Raw genomic sequence first — 19,751 nt, 5'->3', positions numbered from 1 at the left:
GTTCCAGAATTTTGATTGGAAGGACGACTTCCTGACTTGACCATCTTCCTTGAAACTGCACCCCCTGAGTGACTGCTCCCCAACCTCTGAGGCTTGCATCTGTAGTTAACAGAATCCAGTTCTGAATTCCGAACCTCCGACCCTCGAAGAGGTGAGAAGTCTGTAGCCACCACAGGAGGGAGATCCTGGCTCTTGGCGACAGACTGATCTTCTGGTGCATATAAAGATGCGATCCGGACCATTTGTCCAACAGATCGAGCTGGAAGGGTCGTGCGTGAAGCCTTCCATATTGAAGAGCCTCGTAAGAGGCCACCATTTTCCCCAGAAGGCGAATGCACAGATGCACCGACACCCGGGTTGGCTTCAGGACATCCCGAACCATCGACTAGATTACCAATGGCTTCTCCAACGGAAGGAACACTTTCTGCGACTCCGTGTCCAGTATCATTCCCAGGAATGGGAGCCTCCTTGTTGGCTCTAGGTGAGACTTTGGAAGGTTCAGAATCCACCCGTGATCCTGGAGGAGTTTGGTTGAGAGAACAATGCTGTCCAGCAACCTTTCCCTGGACGGTGCTTTTATTCGTAGATCGTCCAGGTACGGAATTATGTTCACTCCCTGTATGCGGAGCAGAAACATCATGTCTGCCATCAGCTTGGTGAACACCCTCGGTGCCGCGGAGAGACCAAATGGCAGGCCTGGAACTGGTAGTGACAGTCCTGCAATGCAAACCATAGATAAGCCTGATGAGGTGGCCAAATCGGAATGTGAAGGTACGCATCATTGATATCTAGAGACACCAGGAATTCTGCCTCCTCCAGACCTGAGATTACCGATCCCAGAGACTCCATCTTGAATTTGAACACTCGGAAGTACAAGTTCAAAGACTTGAGGTTCAGAATCGGTCTTATTGAACCATCCAGTTTTGGTACTACAAACCACTTGTAGTACTCTTTGTTGAGCAGATGAGGTGGAACTGGAACAATGACCTGAGTCTGTACCAGTTTTTGGATGGCATGCTGTAAAGTAATACTTGCCTCTTGTGAAACTGGCAAGCCTGATTTGAAGAATCTGTGAGGTGGGAGCTTTTGGAACTCCAGTCTGTAGCCCTGGGAAATAAGATCTATGACCCAGGGATCCTGGCACGTACATGACCAGATCTGACTGAAGAATTGTAGGCGGGCTCCCACCTGACAGCCTTCCAGGCATTGCTGTCCACCATCATGCTGAAGTCTTTGAGGAAGCAGAGCCTAAGCTCTGTTCCTGAGCATCTGCAGTTGCTGGTTTGCGTGGTTTACCTCTTGCGCCGTTGGATTTGCCCTTGAACTTGGCCGTCAGAAAGGACTGTAACTTAGAAGCTGAATAAGTCTACTTGGTTGGGGGAGCTGCGGAAGGAAGATACGTAGACTTACCTGCAGTAGCTGTGGAGATCCATTTGTCTAGTTCATCTCCAAACAAGGCCTATCCTGTGAATGGTAGGCCTTCCACGCCTTTCCTGGAGTCCGCGTCAGCAGTCCACTGGCGTAGCCATAAGCACCTGCGTGCTGACACTGCCATAGCAGTGGTGCGTGCGTTAAGCAAGCCTATCTCTTTTATGGCTTCCACCATAAAGTTCGCAGAGTCCTGTATATGCTGCAGGAGTAAAACAACATCCCCCTAGACAAGGAATCTAACCCCTCAATTAGGTTACCTGACCATTTAGCAATGGCTTTTGTGATCCACGCACATGAAATAGTGGGTCTTTGGGCCACCTCAGCAGCTGTGTACAATGATTTGAGTGTAGTCACAATTTTACGATCAGCTGTGTCTTTTAGGGAGGCTGCACCAGGAACAGGCAATACAATTTTTCGTGACAGCCTTGAGACTGATGCGTCCACTATCGGTGGATTTTCCCATTTTTCCTATCCTCCAAAGGAAAGGGAAAAGATGGGAGTAACCTATTAAGAATCTGAAATTTCTTATCAGGATTAACCCACGGCTCTCCAAACAGGGTATTCAATTCCTTAAACACAGGAAAAGTGACTGAGGACTTCTTTTTTACATTAAAATAAGATTCCTCACACTCCTCTGACACCTTATCAGGAATATGCAGAACATCTCTGATAGCCTCTATAAGAGCCTCTATTCCCTGTGACAGAGCTGTATCCCCCCCCCCCCAAGTCCACCCCACACTCCTCCAAGTCTGACCCGTCAGAGTCAGATTGCAGGTTATGGGCCAGAGATCGCTTTTGCGGACAAATGGGAGGGGACTGAGACGCTGTATTGGGGACTGAGTCTCTGCTCATAAACTCATCCACAGTCAGTTTTATGAATTGCGTCTTTCTCATTACGGGACAATTTTGTAGAAAGAGTGGAGATCCATCCTTTAAGAGAATTAACCCACTCTGGTTAAGCCCCGCTATTCTGTGAACCCTGAGTACCCAGTAGTGAGCCCCCTGGTGAAGAGGAACACTCCGCTATACAAGAAACACACTCTTTGCCTGACATAATGTAAATGTGACAGCACACACACACACACAGGAAAAGGTTAAGTACAAGTAACCCACAAATAGCCCTTCAGGGAGACACAGAGTTGTTTGGAGCCAGCCCCCACTGCGCCCTTGCCGCTAATGCCAAGCTTAGCTGGATCGCAGACTAAGTACCCTGATAGGGGACTTAGTACACTAAATAGTCGCTCACCCTTGCTAAGACCCCCTGGTACCGCTGAGGCAATTTGGAGTCACACCGGAGGAGCTGCGTGTCCCTGTCAGTCAGCATCTGTATCCACTTTAGAGGGAAAATGGCACTGGTGAGCTGCTGGATCCTCTCATAGTGAAGCCCCGCCCCTTCAATGGCGCGTGGTCTTCCCGCTTTTTTATACTGGCTGAGGAAATTTGTGTGCTTAAAATGGAGCAGAATCAGTTTAAGGCTGTGTTTGCCAGTTTGGGTACTGTGTACAGTTTACGGAGACGCAGTCGTGTACTGTGTCTGGAGACGCATTCCGCACCGTTTAGAAGCTGGGCGACTCTGTACCCTCGTGCTGCCATAATGGCCAGCGCCCCGCTAACTGGGACGCCGGCTCAGTACTCGCCACTCTTCATTATTCTGGCTCTGTAAGGGGTGGCGGCGTGCTGCGGGAATGTACGCTCGCCATCGTGGGGCTTGCAAATAGTTCCCTCAGGAACTCAGCGTCCTGTCAGCGGGGAACGGGACCATTAACCCTTCAAGAGGTTGGACCGTTTCCCCCCCTAAGTCCCACGAAGCAGACAGGCTGGTGCCAACCAGCCCTGCCTGAAAATAAACATAGAAAATAAATGCAGAAAACTCTTCAGGAGCTTCCTTCAGCGTGACCTGCTCCTCCGGGCACATTTTATAAACTGAGTCTGGTAGGAGGGGCATAGAGAGAAGAGCCAGCCCACACTATCAAATTCTTAAAGTGCCCATGGCTGCTAGTGAACCCGTCTATACCCCATGGTATTAAATGGACCCCAGTATTCTCTAGGATGTAAGAGAAAGTCCCTATATGGTTTAATCGGCATATATGGTATTACACATCTTTGTATATTATTAATAGCATTAAAAATTGTGTAATTCTATGTACAATTGATGTCCCTAATCACAAGAGATGTATAGGTCATAAGTGAGAAAAAAATAATAATGTGCACAAGTATTTGTAGAAACAGTCCACACAGTTAGATTATTACAATTTAAGAAATCAAATCTACTGTTCAGCCCAGCCAATATCCTGAACCAATCAGCAGATGTACAATAAGCAGTTAAACTCCCAGGGGTATATTTACTAAGATTCGTAATTGACGGGATTTGGAGGGAGATTAAACACGAATGACATCGAATGTGTGAATTTGCAACTTTTTTTTTTTTTACGACTCATTCACTAAACTGTCGTATTCTGCATTTTCGTTTTTTCCGATGCCGATGTCATTCGTAATGTCTGGCAGTGTTTTACGGGAGTGATTAGTAAAACACTGCCGGACTTAACACAATGAATTCCGTCTGGATCTGTGAGATCCGTGCAGGGCTTCATTGTGTATATTATGAGAAGTGATGAAAGTGTTACAATTGAAAAAAAAAATTGCGTGGGGTCCCCCTTCCTAAGCATAACCAGCCTTGGGCTCTTTGAGCCGGTCCTGGTTGTAAAAATACAGGGGGAAAAATTACTGTGGTTCCCCCATATTTAAACAACCAGCACCGGGCTCTGTGTCTGGTCCTGGTGCAAAAAATATGGGGGACAAAAAACGTAGGGGTCCCCCGTATTTTTAACACCAGCACCGGGCTCCACTAGTCAGAGAGATAATGCCACAGCCGGGGGACACTTCTATATTGGTCCCTGCGGACCTGGCATTAAATCCCCAACTAGTCACCCCTGGCCGGGGTACCCTGGAGGAGTGGGGACCCCTTAAATCAAGGGTCCCCCCTCCAGCCACCCAAGGACCAGGGGTGAAGCCCGAGGCTGTCCCCCCCATCCAAGGGCAGTGGATGGGAGGATGATAGCCTTTTATGTAAAAAAAGAATGTTTTTTGTAGCAGAACTACAAGTCCCAGCAAGCCTCCCTGCAAGCTGGAACCACAAGTACCAGCATGCAGGGGAAAAACGGGCCCGCTGGTACCTGTAGTTCTACTACAAAAAATACCCAAATAAAAACAAAACACACACCGTGAAAGTAAAATTTTATTAAACATACATGCACACTTACATACATACATACTTACCTATGTTGACACGAAGCACTTGGTCCTCTTGTCCAGTAGAATCCAGGGGTACCTGTAAATAAAATTATACTTAAAAAGAATCCGGGGTAGATCGGTCCGCTTCTTTAAAGTTATAATCCAGGGACTTGGTAAAATAAAAAAAACGGAATACCCGATCCACGCACTGAAAGGGGTCCCATGTTTACTCATGGAACCCCTTTCCCCGAATGTTGGGACCCCCCCGTGACTCCTGTCAGAGTTTCCCTTCAGCCAATCAGGGAGCACCACGTCATGGCATTCTCCTGATTGGCTGTGCGCTCCTGCACTGTCAGTCAGGTGGCGCACTGTAGATACAATGTAGCGTAGCACAGCTACATTATATCCAATGGTGGGAACTTTGTGGTCTGCGGTAGACCGCGTGGTTAAGTGAGGTCACTCTTGTGGTTGGCTTCACTTAACCTCTCGGTCTACCGCAGACTGCAAAGTTCCCACCATTGGATATAATGTAGCGCCGCTGCGCTACATTGTATCCACAGTGCGCCGCCTGACTGACAGTTCAGGAGCGCATAGCCAATCAGGAGAGTGCCATGACGTGGCGCTCCCTGATTGGCTGAAGGGACCCTCTTTGACAGGAGTCAAGGGGGGTCCCGACACTCGGGGAAAGGGGTTCCATGTGTAAACATGGGACACCCTTTAAGTGCGTGGATCGGGTATTTTGTTTTTTTATTTTACCAAGTCCCTGGATTATAACTTTAAAGAAGAGGACCGATCTACCCCCGATTCTTTTTAAGTATAATTTTATTTACAGGTATCCCTGGATTCTACTGGACAAGAGGACCGAGTGCTTCGTGTCAACATAGGTAAGTATGTATGTATGTGTTCATGTATGTTTAATAAAATTTTACTTTCACGGTGTGTGTTTTGTTTTTATTTGGGTATTTTTTTTGTAGAACTACAGGTTCCAGAGGGCCTGTTTCCCCCCCACATGCTGGTACTTGTGGTTCTCCAAGTACCAGCTTGCGGGGAGGCTTGCTGGGACTTGTAGTTATGCTACAAAAAACAATATTCTTGGCTGGAGGGGGAGGCCTTTGATTTAAGGGGTCCCCACTCCTCCAGGGTACCCCGGCCAGGGGCGACTAGTTGGGCATTTAATGCCAGAGCCGCAGGGACCAATATAAAAGTGTCCCCCGGCTGTGGCATTATCTCTCTGACTAGTGGAGCCCGGTGCTGGTGTTAAAAATACGGGGACCCCTATGTTTTTTGTCCCCCATATTTTTTGCACCAGGACCAGACACAGAGCCCGGTGCTGGTTGTTTAAATATGGGGGAACCACAGTAATTTTCCCCCCTGTATTTTTACAACCAGGACCGGCTCAAAGCCCAAGGCTGGTTATGCTTAGGAGGGGGGACCCAAACGCAATTTTTTTTTAGGATTTTTAACCATTTCACACCCCTTCCCACTGATAAACATGCACGGATCTCACTGATCCATGCATGCCTATCAGAATACGGTAAAAAAAAGCAGGTCTATTTGAAAACTGCTTTTTTTTACGATTTGTATTTTTTCACAGCAGTGATTGTGAATGCAAATTTTTAGTAAATTACCAAGCTGTATAAAATAACAGGCGTGTTTGACCGATGGTGTATTCATTCGTATTTTTTTTGTTTGCCTTCAAAAAAAATATGAATGCCCTCATCACTGCCGAGATTTGTGCTTAGTAAATTCCCGAGATGATACTTTGAAGAAACAACACCAAATCGGTCAAAATCGGGAGCTTAGTAAATATACCTCCCCCCCCAGTATGACTTTCATGGGTGAGTTTTAATTTTTGATTTCTATCTTGAATGTATATAGAGCTCTATAAAACAACATACAGTATATACAGTATTTAGAGCTCTATAAAAGGCAGCATATACAGTATATACATAGAAACAACTCTCGTCTTTCAAAGAGAGAAAATTACATCATTTTGAAACAACAGAAATTGACATATGTGTCCAAATGAGTGTGTGCCTGGGTAAAGCATGCATATAGAGTGTTCCATATGCTTGATTTTATCTGTTGCATATGTATCAAATGAAAGAAACATATGTAGATTCAGTCCAGTGCCCCCAGGACTTCTACTGGTGGGAGAGTCTCTCCAGACTGAAGCTGATTTGAAGGAAGTAGTAGCGCTTCTAATTTTGCGAGCAGTGCAGGCTGTCAGACCCCTGATATCACAGAGACATTGCAGAGTGTCCCATTCGCACGTGCCTGAATGAGAGGGCGCTGGAGATGGAAAATATTTGTTAGCTGTAGAGGAGCTGGTTGATTCCAGTCTGTGCCGCAGCGTGTGGCATTGTTCTCACAGTGCTGACGCCGGGTTCCGTGTGTGCACCACAGAATTTCCGGAAGTGTGACATACGTTTCGCCCCATCCAAGGGCTTGTTCACAATAGGCCTGTCTGAGGGGATGCCCCAGGTGCTGTATATTAGCTAGTGTCTATCCAATCAGGATCCTGTATTGGTTACTGGCATGTTCAAAAGCCCATCAGAGATTAGTAGCATTAACACAGAAATGCTCAATGTTATCAATTAGCATATATTATCATAGCCCTTGAACAAGCCCTTGGGCGGCGCGAAACATACGTCACACTACCATAAATCCTGTGGTGCACACATGGAACCCGGCTTTCAGCACAGCGAGAACATTGCCACTTGCTGTAGCACACACTGGAACCAACCAACAGTATCCACAGCTCCTCTACACCTAACATGTATTTTCCATCCCCTTTTGCGCCCTCTCATTTTGGCACGTGTGAACAAGACTCCCTGCAGTGTCTTTATGATATCTGGGGTCTGACAGCCCACACTGCCCGCAACAGTAGAAGCGCTACTACTTCCTCCAAATCTGCTTCAGCCCGGAGAGACTCTCTCATCACTCATTCCCTGTTGATTACAGTAAAAGTAATCTACATATTTTTCTTTCAGTGAATACATATGCAACAGATAAAATCAAGCATCTAGAAACACTCTATAAGCATGCATTACCCAGGCACACACTCACTTGGACACATTATATGTCAATGTCTATTGTTTCAAGATTATGTCATTTTGTCTCTCTGACAGACAAGAGAATTGTTACTATGTATATGTTGCCTTTATAGAGTTCTAAATACATGCAAGCTAGAAATCAAAAACTAAAACTCCCCCATGAAAGTCATACTGGGAGTTTAACTGCTTATTATACTTCTGCTAATTGGTTCAAGATATTGGCTGGGCAGTAGATTTGATTTCTTATATTGTAATCATCTATCTGTGTGTGGACTGTTTCTACAAATACTTGTGCACATTATTTTTTTCTTACTTATGATCTATACAGCTCTTGTGATTAAGTATATAAATTGTACACCGAATTACACACAAGTTTGAATGCTATCAATAATATACAAATATATGTAATACCATATATTTAGATTAACCCACATGGGAAATTTTCCCAGAAAATCATAGATTCCATGTGGGCCTTCCTTTATATATATTTGCCCTAATAAAAATCTCTCTGTGATCCAAAAGCATAGTGTCTCCATTAAATGACACACCTATGAAAAGGTTATATGTTAAATAAATGTTTTGTAAAAGGAGACATCACAGACCAATAAGGAGATTAAAAAAAATGTATAAGACGTTATAATTAACTAAGACGGTAATTTAAGAACACAGTCAGATTAATACGAATCATTTTTAAAGGTGTGACCAATTAAAATGTCAAAATTGAAACAATAAATTGTGAGTGTGCCTCTCAAAAGAGGTTTCTGTCTTTTCTTTTTGCCTCTTGCACAAAAAAACTCCCTGGTAATACAGCTGTACTTAACCTCGGCGAACACCACCAACCTCTGTAAATTTTGCGCAATAGGAAATAAAATCCTATTATCAATATCTATTGTTGGTATATATAATCTGTCCTTGATTTCATAATTACTGGTGCAGGATCAATCCTTTTCCCTTTCACAGCTCACTTGCGCTGCATGGTGTATTGAGGCCGGTGTATGAGGACATCTCTGTTCATTACGGATTACGCTGCCATGTGGGTTTATGAAAGTCTTGTTTTCACCACTGACATTCCCTGCTTTGATATAAGGGTGAATCTATGTAATACTACGTGCTGTTTAATCTGTTCTCTGTTATACAATTTTCTGAAACAGTGGAGGGGACAGAGCCCCTGAATTTAATTTTTCCGCATTAAAATGTGCCAGAGATCAATGCTGTAGCTACAAATGCAAAAAGCACAGAGATTTTTTTTTTTTAATTAAAAAAAGAAAATCAAACTTCCGGATAATCAATTATGATTGTTGGACAAGAGTAGTTCACATGCAGTAAATATCATGGAATGTAATTATTGTGTAATAGAACCAGCACTAGTGACTGTTCTCTAAAACAGTGATACGCGACTGCACTTTAACTGATGGAGATATCGGTATGCAAATGCATAACTAAGGTCTAAGCCTCACTAGCCACTATGCCTGAATTTATTTCTGGTAGAAGCTCCAGTTACTCAAGTTATAACAGTTCTCCACTTTCCTCCCCTTTCTGCCCACTATTATTCTAGTCTGTTCAAACCCTAATCCCTACACTTTGACCACTGGCTCATTTCAGCAAGTCCTGACTCTTATAATAGCCGGCCGCCCCTGCAGTAAAGCATCCAGTGTGTGAAATACAGTGGAGAGGTCCAATGCAAGGTTACTACTGACAAGTGGCTTCTGTGTCAGACTCCTTAACACTCAAGAGATTCACAAATAACTGAACCAAGCAAACAGTCCCATCAAAGAACTAGTAGAAGTTTGGATATGGGGCTGAAAATAATTAGGAAGGGAAATACCCTTAATACAAAACCTATTCTACAGGTGTCTTCTAAAATCACGGATATGGTCATTAGTATCTCATTGTTACCATGACAGCATTTTCTCCACGACTCATGTCTTCTCTCTTATTAGCTCAGTCTACCTTTGAAATGCTAATGGGGACAGCAAGATGACAGCAAAGTTATTGAAAACATTTATTAGATCCTAAAGAATCTAGAACTTTAGCTCAGTGTAAGAAAAATATGACAAAGGACCTGAATATATTAGACGGTAGAATCCAGTGGATGCCTTGTGCATACAGAACAGCCTTGCTACAGAGACAAAGGAGGAGCCCCTAGCACTTAAGGTAGAACTAAACACAGAAAACACATTTTAAAAGTCAATGTGTGAAATGTCTCTGCAGGCCTTTTAAAAAGAGATTTGTGTGATATATGCTGAATGACATTAGTTTAATGATGTGAATCTTTGGTGAGCAGGAGCCTCTGTGACAATCTCTTCAAAAGCAGGCAGTTCTGTGTGTACAAATATATAAAACGATAATAATTTTGAATATAATACACTGCAAAGATGCCATTATAATGATAATGTTCTCCCTCTCATCAAAATTTAGGAAACTTATTTTATCAAACAAAAAAGCTTAATACTTCACTGAATTATAGACACGATTAAAATGACAGAAGAATTCCATAATTTCCAAACAGTGTCATAAATATATTTGAAAATAAAAAAAGAGAAAAGTTGTAGATGAAGAAATTCTTGAATGAAGTTTGTCTGACAAGTAAATGTACAATAAAAAAACCTTTATTTAAAGCACAAAAATACTTTTCTTAAGGTTCCACTCCACTCTTAATACAGTAGATGCTGAAAAACAAATCAATTCTCCACGCATAACACATATATCCCACACATAAACAGGAACATCAGCTACGTACTGGTGTGTTTATGTACTGTAAGCCATAGCAGCTGATTACCATTAGAACCTTCCTCAGCATGTGGTCTTTGGATAATATGTTACCATGCAAATAAAAGTTATAACAGTCTTCTACTTTTTGCTTTATTTAATACACCCCAAAATGGTCAGACATTAGCAGATGAAGAAGCTTTGTTGGGCGTCTCCTTTCGTAAGAATATGAGGACAGTTCTGATGATGAAGAAAGGTAAGGGTCACACACCCTAAAGATCACACTAGAAGGAATATAAATATATAAAGGACTTCAGTTTTATTTAACCTCGTAGGTGCTGGTGACCATTACATCACTCTTTTTACGCAACAGTTTACAATGACAGAGCCACAATGGGAAAAACATGAAACCGATTGGCTTCCATAGGCAGCTGTTCCTCCGTGTATCAGGTCCATTAAAGAGTTCCCAGCACCAGGTCCTGTCATGTCATTTTATTCCATTACTATAAGGTGTGCTATGAATTTAGCGGGGTAAAAAAATAAGAATTTACTTACCGATAATTCTATTTCTCGGAGTCCGTAGTGGATGCTGGGGTTCCTGAAAGGACCATGGGGAATAGCGGCTCCGCAGGAGACAGGGCACAAAAGTAAAGCTTTTACAGGTCAGGTGGTGTGTACTGGCTCCTCCCCCCATGACCCTCCTCCAGACTCCAGTTAGGTACTGTGCCCGGACGAGCGTACACAATAAGGGAGGATTTTGAATCCCGGGTAAGACTCATACCAGCCACACCAATCACACCGTACAACTTGTGATCTAAACCCAGTTAACAGTATGATAACAGAGGAGCCTCTGAAAGATGGCTTCCTAAACAATAACCCGAATTAGTTAACAATAACTATGTACAAGTATTGCAGATAATCCGCACTTGGGATGGGCGCCCAGCATCCACTACGGACTCCGAGAAATAGAATTATCGGTAAGTAAATTCTTATTTTCTCTATCGTCCTAAGTGGATGCTGGGGTTCCTGAAAGGACCATGGGGATTATACCAAAGCTCCCAAACGGGCGGGAGAGTGCGGATGACTCTGCAGCACCGAATGAGAGAACTCCAGGTCCTCCTTTGCCAGGGTATCAAATTTGTAAAAATTTACAAACGTGTTCTCCCCTGACCACGTAGCTGCTCGGCAGAATTGTAATGCCGAGACCCCTCGGGCAGCCGCCCAAGATGAGCCCACCTTCCTTGCGGAATGGGCCTTAACAGATTTAGGCTGTGGCAGGCCTGCCACAGAATGTACAAGTTGAATTTTGTTACAAATCCAACGAGCAATCGACTGCTTAGAAGCAGGTGCACCCAACTTGTTGGGTGCATACAGTATAAACAGCGAGTCAGATTTTCTGACTCCAGCCGTCCTTTAAATGTATATTTTTAAGGCTCTGACAACGTCCAACAACTTGGAGTCCTTCAAGTCGTCTGTAGCCGCAGGCACTACAATAGGCTGGTTCAGGTGAAACCCTGATACCACCTTAGGGAGAAAATGCGGACGCGTCCGCAGCTCTGCCCTATGTCGAATGGAAAATTAAATAAGGGCTTTTATAAAACAAAGCCGCCAGTTCAGATACTCTCCCGGCCGAAGCCAGGGCCAGTAACATAGTCACTTTCCATGTGAGATATTTCAAATCCACATTCTTTAGTGGTTCAAACCAATTGGATTTGAGGAAATCTAAAACTACATTTAGATCCCACGGTGCCACCTTAGGCACCACAGGAGGCTGTATATGCAGTACTCCTTTGATAAAAATCTGGACCTCAGGGACTGAGGCCAATTCTTTTTGGAAGAATATTGATAGGGCCGAAATTTGAACCTTAATAGATCCCAATTTGAGACCCATAGACAATCCTGATTGCAGGAAATGTAGGAAAACGACCCAGTTGAAATTCCTCCATCGGAGCACTCCGCTGCTCGCACCACGCAACATATTTTCGCCAAATACGGCGATAATGCTTCGCGGTGACTTCCTTCCTTGCCTTTATCAAGGTAGGAATGACTTCTTCTGGAATGCCTTTTCCTTTTAGGATCTGGCATTCAAACGCCATGCCGTCAAACGCAGCCGCGGTAAGTCTTGAAAAAGACAAGGACCCTGCTGAAGCAGGTCCCTTCTCAGAAGTAGAGGCCACGGATCGTCCGTGACCATCTCTTGAAGTTCCGGGTACCAAGTCCTTCTTGGCCAATCCGGAGCCACTAGTCTTACTCCTCTTTGCCGTATAATCCTCAATACCTTTGGTATGAGAGGCAGAGGAGGAAACACATATACGGACTGGTACACCCAAGGTGTTACCAACGCGTCCACAGCTATTGCCTGCGGATCTCTTGACCTGGCGCAATAACTGTCCAGTGTCTTGTTGAGGCGAGACGCCATCATGTCCACCATTGGTTTTACCCAACGGTTTAATAGCATGTGGAAAACTTCTGGATGAAGTACCCACTCTCCCGGGTGAAGGTCGTGTCTGCTGAGGAAGTCTGCTTCCCAGTTGTCCACGCCCGGGATGAATACTGCTGACAGTGCTATCACGTGATTCTCCGCCCAGCGAAGGATCCTGGCAGCTTCTGCCATTCTGTTTCTTGTGCCGCCCTGTCTGTTTACATGGGCGACTGCCGTGATGTTGTCCGACTGGATCAACACCGGTCTTCCTTGAAGCAGAGGTTCCGCCTGGCTTAGAGCATTGTAGATTGCTCTTAGTTCCAGAATGCTTATGTGAAGAGACTTTTTCAGGCTCGACCACACTCCCTGGAAATTTCTTCCCTGTGTGACTGCTCCCCAGCCTCTCAGGCTGGCATCCGTGGTCACCAGGATCCAATCCTGCATGCCGAATCTGCGGCCCTCCAATAGATGAGCCTCCTGCAACCACCACAGAAGGGATACCCTTGTCCTCAGCGACAGGGTTATCCGCAGGTGCATCTGAAGATGCGACCCTGACCATTTGTCCAACAGATCCCTTTGCATGGAATCTGCCGAAAGGGATTGCTTCGTAAGCAGCTACCATTTTTTCCCAGGACTCTTGTGCAGCATTGATGTACAGACACCTTTCCTGGTTTTAGGAGGTTCCTGACCAGGTCAGATAACTCCTTGGCTTTTTCTTCGGGAAGAAAAACCTTTTTCTGAACTGTGTCCAGAATCATCCCCAGGAACAGCAGACGAGTTGTCGGCATTAATTGGGATTTTGGAATATTCAGAATCCATCCGTGCTGCTTTAGCACCTCTTGAGATAGTGCTAAACCCATCTCTAGCTGTTCTCTGGACCTTGTCCTTATTAGGAGATCGTCCAAGTATGGGATAATTAATACGCCTTTTCTTCGAAGAAGAAATATTATCTCGGCCATTACCTTTGTAAAGACCCGAGGTGCCGTGGACAAACCAAACGGCAGCGTCTGAAACTGATAGTGACAGTTTTGTACAACGAACCTGAGGTACCCCTGGTGTGAGGGGTAATTGGAACGTGGAGATACGCATCCTTGATGTCCAAGGATACCATAAAGTCCCCTTCTTCCAGGTTCGCTATCACTGCTCTGAGTGACTCCATCTTGAACTTGAACTTCTTTATGTACAGGTTCAAGGACTTCAGATTTAGAATAGGCCTTACCGAGCCATCCGGCTTCGGTACCACAAAAAGAGTGGAATAATACCCCTTCCCTTGTTGTAGAAGAGGTACCTTGACTATCACCTGCTGAGAATACAGCTTGTGAATGGCTTCCAAAACCGTCTCCCTTTCTGAGGGGGACGTTGGTAAAGCCGACTTCAGGAAACGGCGAGGTGGCTCTGTCTCTAATTTCAACCTGTACCCCTGAGATATTATCTGCAGGATCCAGGGATTTACCTGCGAGTGAGCCCACTGCGCGCTGTAATTTTTGAGACGACCGCCTACCGCCCCCAAGTCCGCTTGCGAAGCCCCAGCGTCATGCTGAGGCTTTTGTAGAAGCCGGGGAGGGCTTCTGTTCCTGGGAAGGAGCTGCCTGTTGCTGTCTCTTCCCTCGTCCTCTGCCTCGTGGCAGATATGAATAGCCCTTTGCTCTCTTATTTTTAAAGGAACGAAAAGGCTGCTGTTGAAAAGTCGGTGCCTTTTTCTGTTGGGGAGTGACTTGAGGTAGAAAGGTGGATTTCCCGGCCGTAGCCGTGGCCACCAAAGCCGATAGACCGACCCCAAATAACTCCTCTACGCATCGCCTGTCCACTGTCGTGTCCATAAAGCTCTTCTGGCCGAAATGGACATAGCACTTACCCGTGATGCCAGTGTGCAGATATCTCTCTGTGCATCACGCATATAAAGAAATGCATCCTTTATTTGTTCTAACGACAGTAAAATATTGTCCCCGTCCAGGGTATCAATATTTTCGATCAGGGACTCTGACCAAACTACCCCAGCACTGCACATCCAGGCAGTCGCAATAGCTGGTCGTAGTATAACACCTGCATGTGTGTATATACCTTTTTGGATATTTTCCATCCTCCTATCTGATGGATCTTTAAGTGCGGCCGTCTCAGGAGAGGGTAACGCCACTTGTTTTGATAAGCGTGTTAGCGCTTTGTCCACCCTAGGAGGTGTTTCCCAGCGCTCCCTAACCTCTGGCGGGAAAGGGTATAAAGCCAATAACTTCTTTGAAATTAGCAGTTTTTTATCGGGGCACCCCACGCTTCATCACACACGTCATTTAATTCTTCTGATTCGGTAAAAACTACTGGTAGTTTTTTCACACCCCACATAATACCCTGTTTAGTGGTACCTGTAGTATCAGCTAAATGTAACATCTCCTTTATTGCCAAAATCATATAACGTGTGGCCCTACTGGAAAATACGGTTGATTCGTCACCATTACCACCGGAATCAGTGCCTGTGTCTGGGTCTGTGTCGACCGACTGAGGCAAGGGGCGTTTTACAGCCCCCTGACGGTGTTTGAGGCGCCTGGACAGGCACTAATTGAGTGTCCGGCCGCCTCATGTCGGCAAACGACTGCTTAAGCGAGTTGACGCTATCCCGTAATTCCACAAATAAAGGCATCCATTCTGGTGTCGACCCCCTAGGAGGTGACATCCTCATATTTGGCAATTGCTCCGCCTCCACACCAATAACGTCCTCATACATGTCGACACACACGTACCGACACACAGCAGACACACAGGGAATGCTCTATACGAAGACAGGACCCACTAGCCCTTTGGGGAGACAGAGGGAGAGTCTGCCAGCACACACCAAAAAGCGCTATATATGACAGGGATAGCCTTATGATTAAGTGCTCCCTTATAGCTGCTTTTATATTGATATCTTGCCATTTATTTTGCCCCCCCTCTCTGTTATACCCTGTTTCTGTAGTGCAGTGCAGGGGAGAGACCTGGGAGCCTTCCTGACCAGCGGAGCTGTGACAGAAAATGGCGCCGTGTGCTGAGGAGATAGGCCCCGCCCCTTTTCCGGCGGGCTCGTCTCCCGCTATTTAGTACATTTAGGCAGGGGTAAATATCTCCATATAGCCTCTGGGGCTATATGTGAGATATTTTTAGCCTTTTTAAAGGTTTTCATTTGCCTCCCAGGGCGCCCCCCTCCCAGCGCCCTGCACCCTCAGTGACTGCCGTGTGAAGTGTGCTGAGAGGAAAATGGCGCACAGCTGCAGTGCTGTGCGCTACCTTAAGAAGACTGCAGGAGTCTTCAGCCGCCGATTCTGGACCTCTTCTTGCTTCAGCATCTGTGAGGGGGCCGGCGGCGTGGCTCCGGTGACCATCCAGGCTGTACCTGTGATCGTCCCTCTGGAGCTTCATGTCCAGTAGCCAAGAAGCCAATCCATCCTGCACGCAGGTGAGTTCACTTCTTCTCCCCTCTGTCCCTCGTTGCAGTGATCCTGTTGCCAGCAGGAATCACTGTAAAATAAAAAAAACCTAAGCTAAACTCTCTAAGCAGCTCTTTATGAGAGCCACCTAGAATTGCACCCTTCTCGGCCGGGCACAAAAATCTAACTGGAGTCTGGAGGAGGGTCATGGGGGGAGGAGCCAGTACACACCACCTGACCTGTAAAAGCTTTACTTTTGTGCCCTGTCTCCTGCGGAGCCGCTATTCCCCATGGTCCTTTCAGGAACCCCAGCATCCACTTAGGACGATAGAGAAATGGTGTTGGACATGTTCGTCACATAGTGATCATAAATTCTAGCCATGGTCTATGCACTATGCCCACTCCAAAGCCAGCTTAGCCCTGAATGCAGTGCAGGAGAGGTGGAGCTATCTAGAAAGCAGGTATATACTCAGAATTCTGATTTTCCTCCTAAATCCAGCTTCGGGGCCAGATTTCTCTGTAGCTCACAGGTCTCCCATTATGTCCTGAAGAAACTCATCTGGGAGAACGCATAGCACATAAAGAGCATGCTGCATCGAATGTCTATCCTAGGCACATGGTGTCATTGAGCACTGTTGTTTAATTTGTATAACTGCACCTGTTTGTCAGCCAAGCACAAGCCCCTTTCTCGGTGACTGGAAATGCTCCCATAAAAGGAGGACTCTCCTGCTTTTACAGACCTACCTGAACATTCTGCATGGAAGAAACAGTGAGAGGGATACTACATTACTTTCACTTTTGTGTGTTCTTTTTTTCACATTTGTCAAAATGTACTAAGAAATCCTGTAGAAGTGCACCAGGACAGTGCAGAATGCATCCCATTGAGAAGAAAGGATGGCCTCAGTGACTCTGGATAAATATTTGTGCATGGAAAAACATGCTATATTGAATATCCTGCACCATATGCCCCTAAACAACATTCAGCAATAAAATAGAATTTTAATACCTACCGGTAAATCCTTTTCTCGTAGTCCATAAGGGATATTGGGGACAGATTAGTATGAGGAGGTATAGACAGGTCCAAAGAAGCCAGTACACTTAAAATTTCTTCAACTGGGTGTGCTGGCTCCTCCACTCTATGCCCCCTCTCACAGGCAGTATAGGTAAACAGTGCCCGAAGGAGAAATTACATACTTGAGAGAAGGAACATAACAATAATTGTGGTGAGATTTACACACCAGCACACCATAACATAACTGGGCCAGCAACAGCTGGCAATAGAAACAGCAACAGCTGAACAGGTAACACATAACAGAGAACCTGCAGAAAGTTACCGCACAGAGGCGGGCGCCCAATATCCCCTATGGACTACGAGAAAAGGATTTACCAGTAGGTATTAAAATCCCTTTCTTCTCTAGCATCCATAAGGGATATTGGGGACAGATTAGTACGATGGGGATGTCCCAAAGCTGCCAGAACGGGGGGGAACGTGCAGAGACATCTGCAGCACTGTCTGCCCAAACTGAGTATCCTCTTTGGGCATGGTATCAAACTTGTAGAACTTCACAAAGGTGTTCTTCCCCGACCAGGTAGCAGCTCGGCATAGTTGCAAGGCCGAGACTCCCCGGGCAGCCGCCCAGGAGTCCACCGATCTAGTAGAGTGGACCTTTAGAGACTTAGGAACCAGCAAGGCTGTTGGATAGTAAGCCGAATCCAACAAGCAATGGACTGGGCAAACCTTTTTTTGCGCATCATACAGCACGAACAAGGAATCCGTCTTTCTGATCCGAGCCATCCTCTTGACATAGATCCTCAAGGCTCGCACTGCATCCAATGCCTCCGGAGAGGCAGAAGAGCCAGAACTGGACGGAATCATAAGAGGTTGATTCAAGTGAAACGCAGAGACCACCTTTGGCAGGAACTGCTGCCTAGTCCTGAGCTCCACTCTGTCCTCGTAAAAGACTAAGTATGGACATTTACATGATAAGGCCCCCAATTCTGAGACACGTCTAGCTGAAGCCAGGGCCAGTAACATCACAGTCTTCCACATGAGGTATTTATCTTCTACCGTCATCAGAGGTTCAAACCAGGAGGACTGTAGAAAGCGTAACACCACATCCAAATACCAAGGCGCCGTAGGCAGCACAAACGGAGGTTGTATGTGAAACACCCCTTGCAAGAAGGTCTGAACTTCTGGCAGGATAGCCAACTTCTTCTGGAAGAAGATAGAAAGAGCTGAAATCTGGACCTTAATGGATCCAAGACGTAATCCTTTATCCACTCTAGACTGTAGGAAACAAAGGAATCTTCCCAAGTGGAATTCTGCAGATGGATATGTGCATTCCTCGCACTAAGAGACATATCTTCTCCAGATATGATGATAGCGATTTGACGTCACAGGTTTTCTGGCTTGCACCATAGTGGCAATGACCTTTTTGGAAAGACTTTTGTGAGCTAGGATGTTCCGCTCAACTTCCATGCTGTCAAACGAAGCCTCCGTAAGTCCGGGTAAATGAACGGTCCTTGCTGAAGAAGATCCCTTCTTAGTGGCAGAAGCCAAGGGTCTTCTATGGACATGTCCAGAAGAGCCGCGTACCACGATCTCCGGGGCCAATCTGGTGCAATCAAGATTGCTTGTACTCCGTGATGTCTGATCCGCTTGAGCACCCTTGGGATCAACGGAATCAGAGGAAATAGGTAGACCAGCTAGTAAGGCCAAGGCTATGTCAGCGCATCCTTGTGCGCTTGCCTGAGGGTCTCTGGTTCGCGAGCAGTAGCAGCGAAGCTTCTTGTTGAGGCGATACGCCATCATGTCGATCTGTGGGCATCCCCACCTGTCGACGATTTGTTGAAACCCCTGAGGGAGTAATCCCCACTCCCCCGGGCGGAGATCGCGGCGACTCAGGAAGTCCGCTTCCCAGTTGTCCACTCCCGAAATGAAAATTGCAGACCGTGCACTCCCGAAATGAAAATTGCAGACCGTGCTCTTGCATTTCTTTCCGCCCAAAGAAGTATTTTTGACACTTCTCACTTGCAGGCCTTGCTTTTTGTCCCTCGTCGATTGATGTACACCACTGCCGTGGCGTTGTCCGACTGAACCTGGATCACCTGATACCGGAGTAGAAGTGAGTCCTCAATCATAGCATTGTAGATAGCCCGACGTTTCAGTATGTTGATCGGAAGTAGGGCCTATTGGGCAGACCACCTGCCCTGGAACTGCGCCCCCTGGGTGACAGCTCCCCATCCTCTCAGACTCGCATCCGTCGTGAGGAGTATCCAATCCTGAATCTCGAAGCGTTGACCCTCCAGTAGGTTGGAAGACTGTAGCCACCACAGGAGTGAAATCCTGGCCTGGAGTGACAGCCGAATCATCTGGTGCATCTGAAGATGGGAACCGGACCACTTTTTTAGGATGTCCAATTGGAAGGGTCTGGCATGGAACCTTCGGAATTGTGTCGCCTTGTATGAGGCCACCATCTTTCCCAACAATTTTATGCAAAGATGAATGGA

General features: G+C 45.9%; 1 protein-coding gene across 1 annotated transcript in view; it reads right to left on the bottom strand.

Annotated features, from left to right (window-relative positions):
- Positions 1-10,311: 10,311 nt before the first annotated feature.
- Positions 10,312-19,751, bottom strand: part of PACRGL (parkin coregulated like) — a 162,515-nt gene continuing 153,075 nt past the window's right edge. Inside the window, exon 8 of the mRNA XM_063921595.1 lies at positions 10,312-10,711. Coding sequence (XP_063777665.1) covers positions 10,700-10,711 — 12 coding nt within the window. The 3' untranslated portion in view covers positions 10,312-10,699. The remainder of the gene's footprint in view (positions 10,712-19,751) is intronic.

This window comes from Pseudophryne corroboree, chromosome 1 (genome assembly GCF_028390025.1).
Source record: "Pseudophryne corroboree isolate aPseCor3 chromosome 1, aPseCor3.hap2, whole genome shotgun sequence".
Lineage (NCBI taxonomy): Eukaryota > Metazoa > Chordata > Amphibia > Anura > Myobatrachidae > Pseudophryne > Pseudophryne corroboree.
This window is presented reverse-complemented; position numbering and strand designations above follow the sequence as displayed.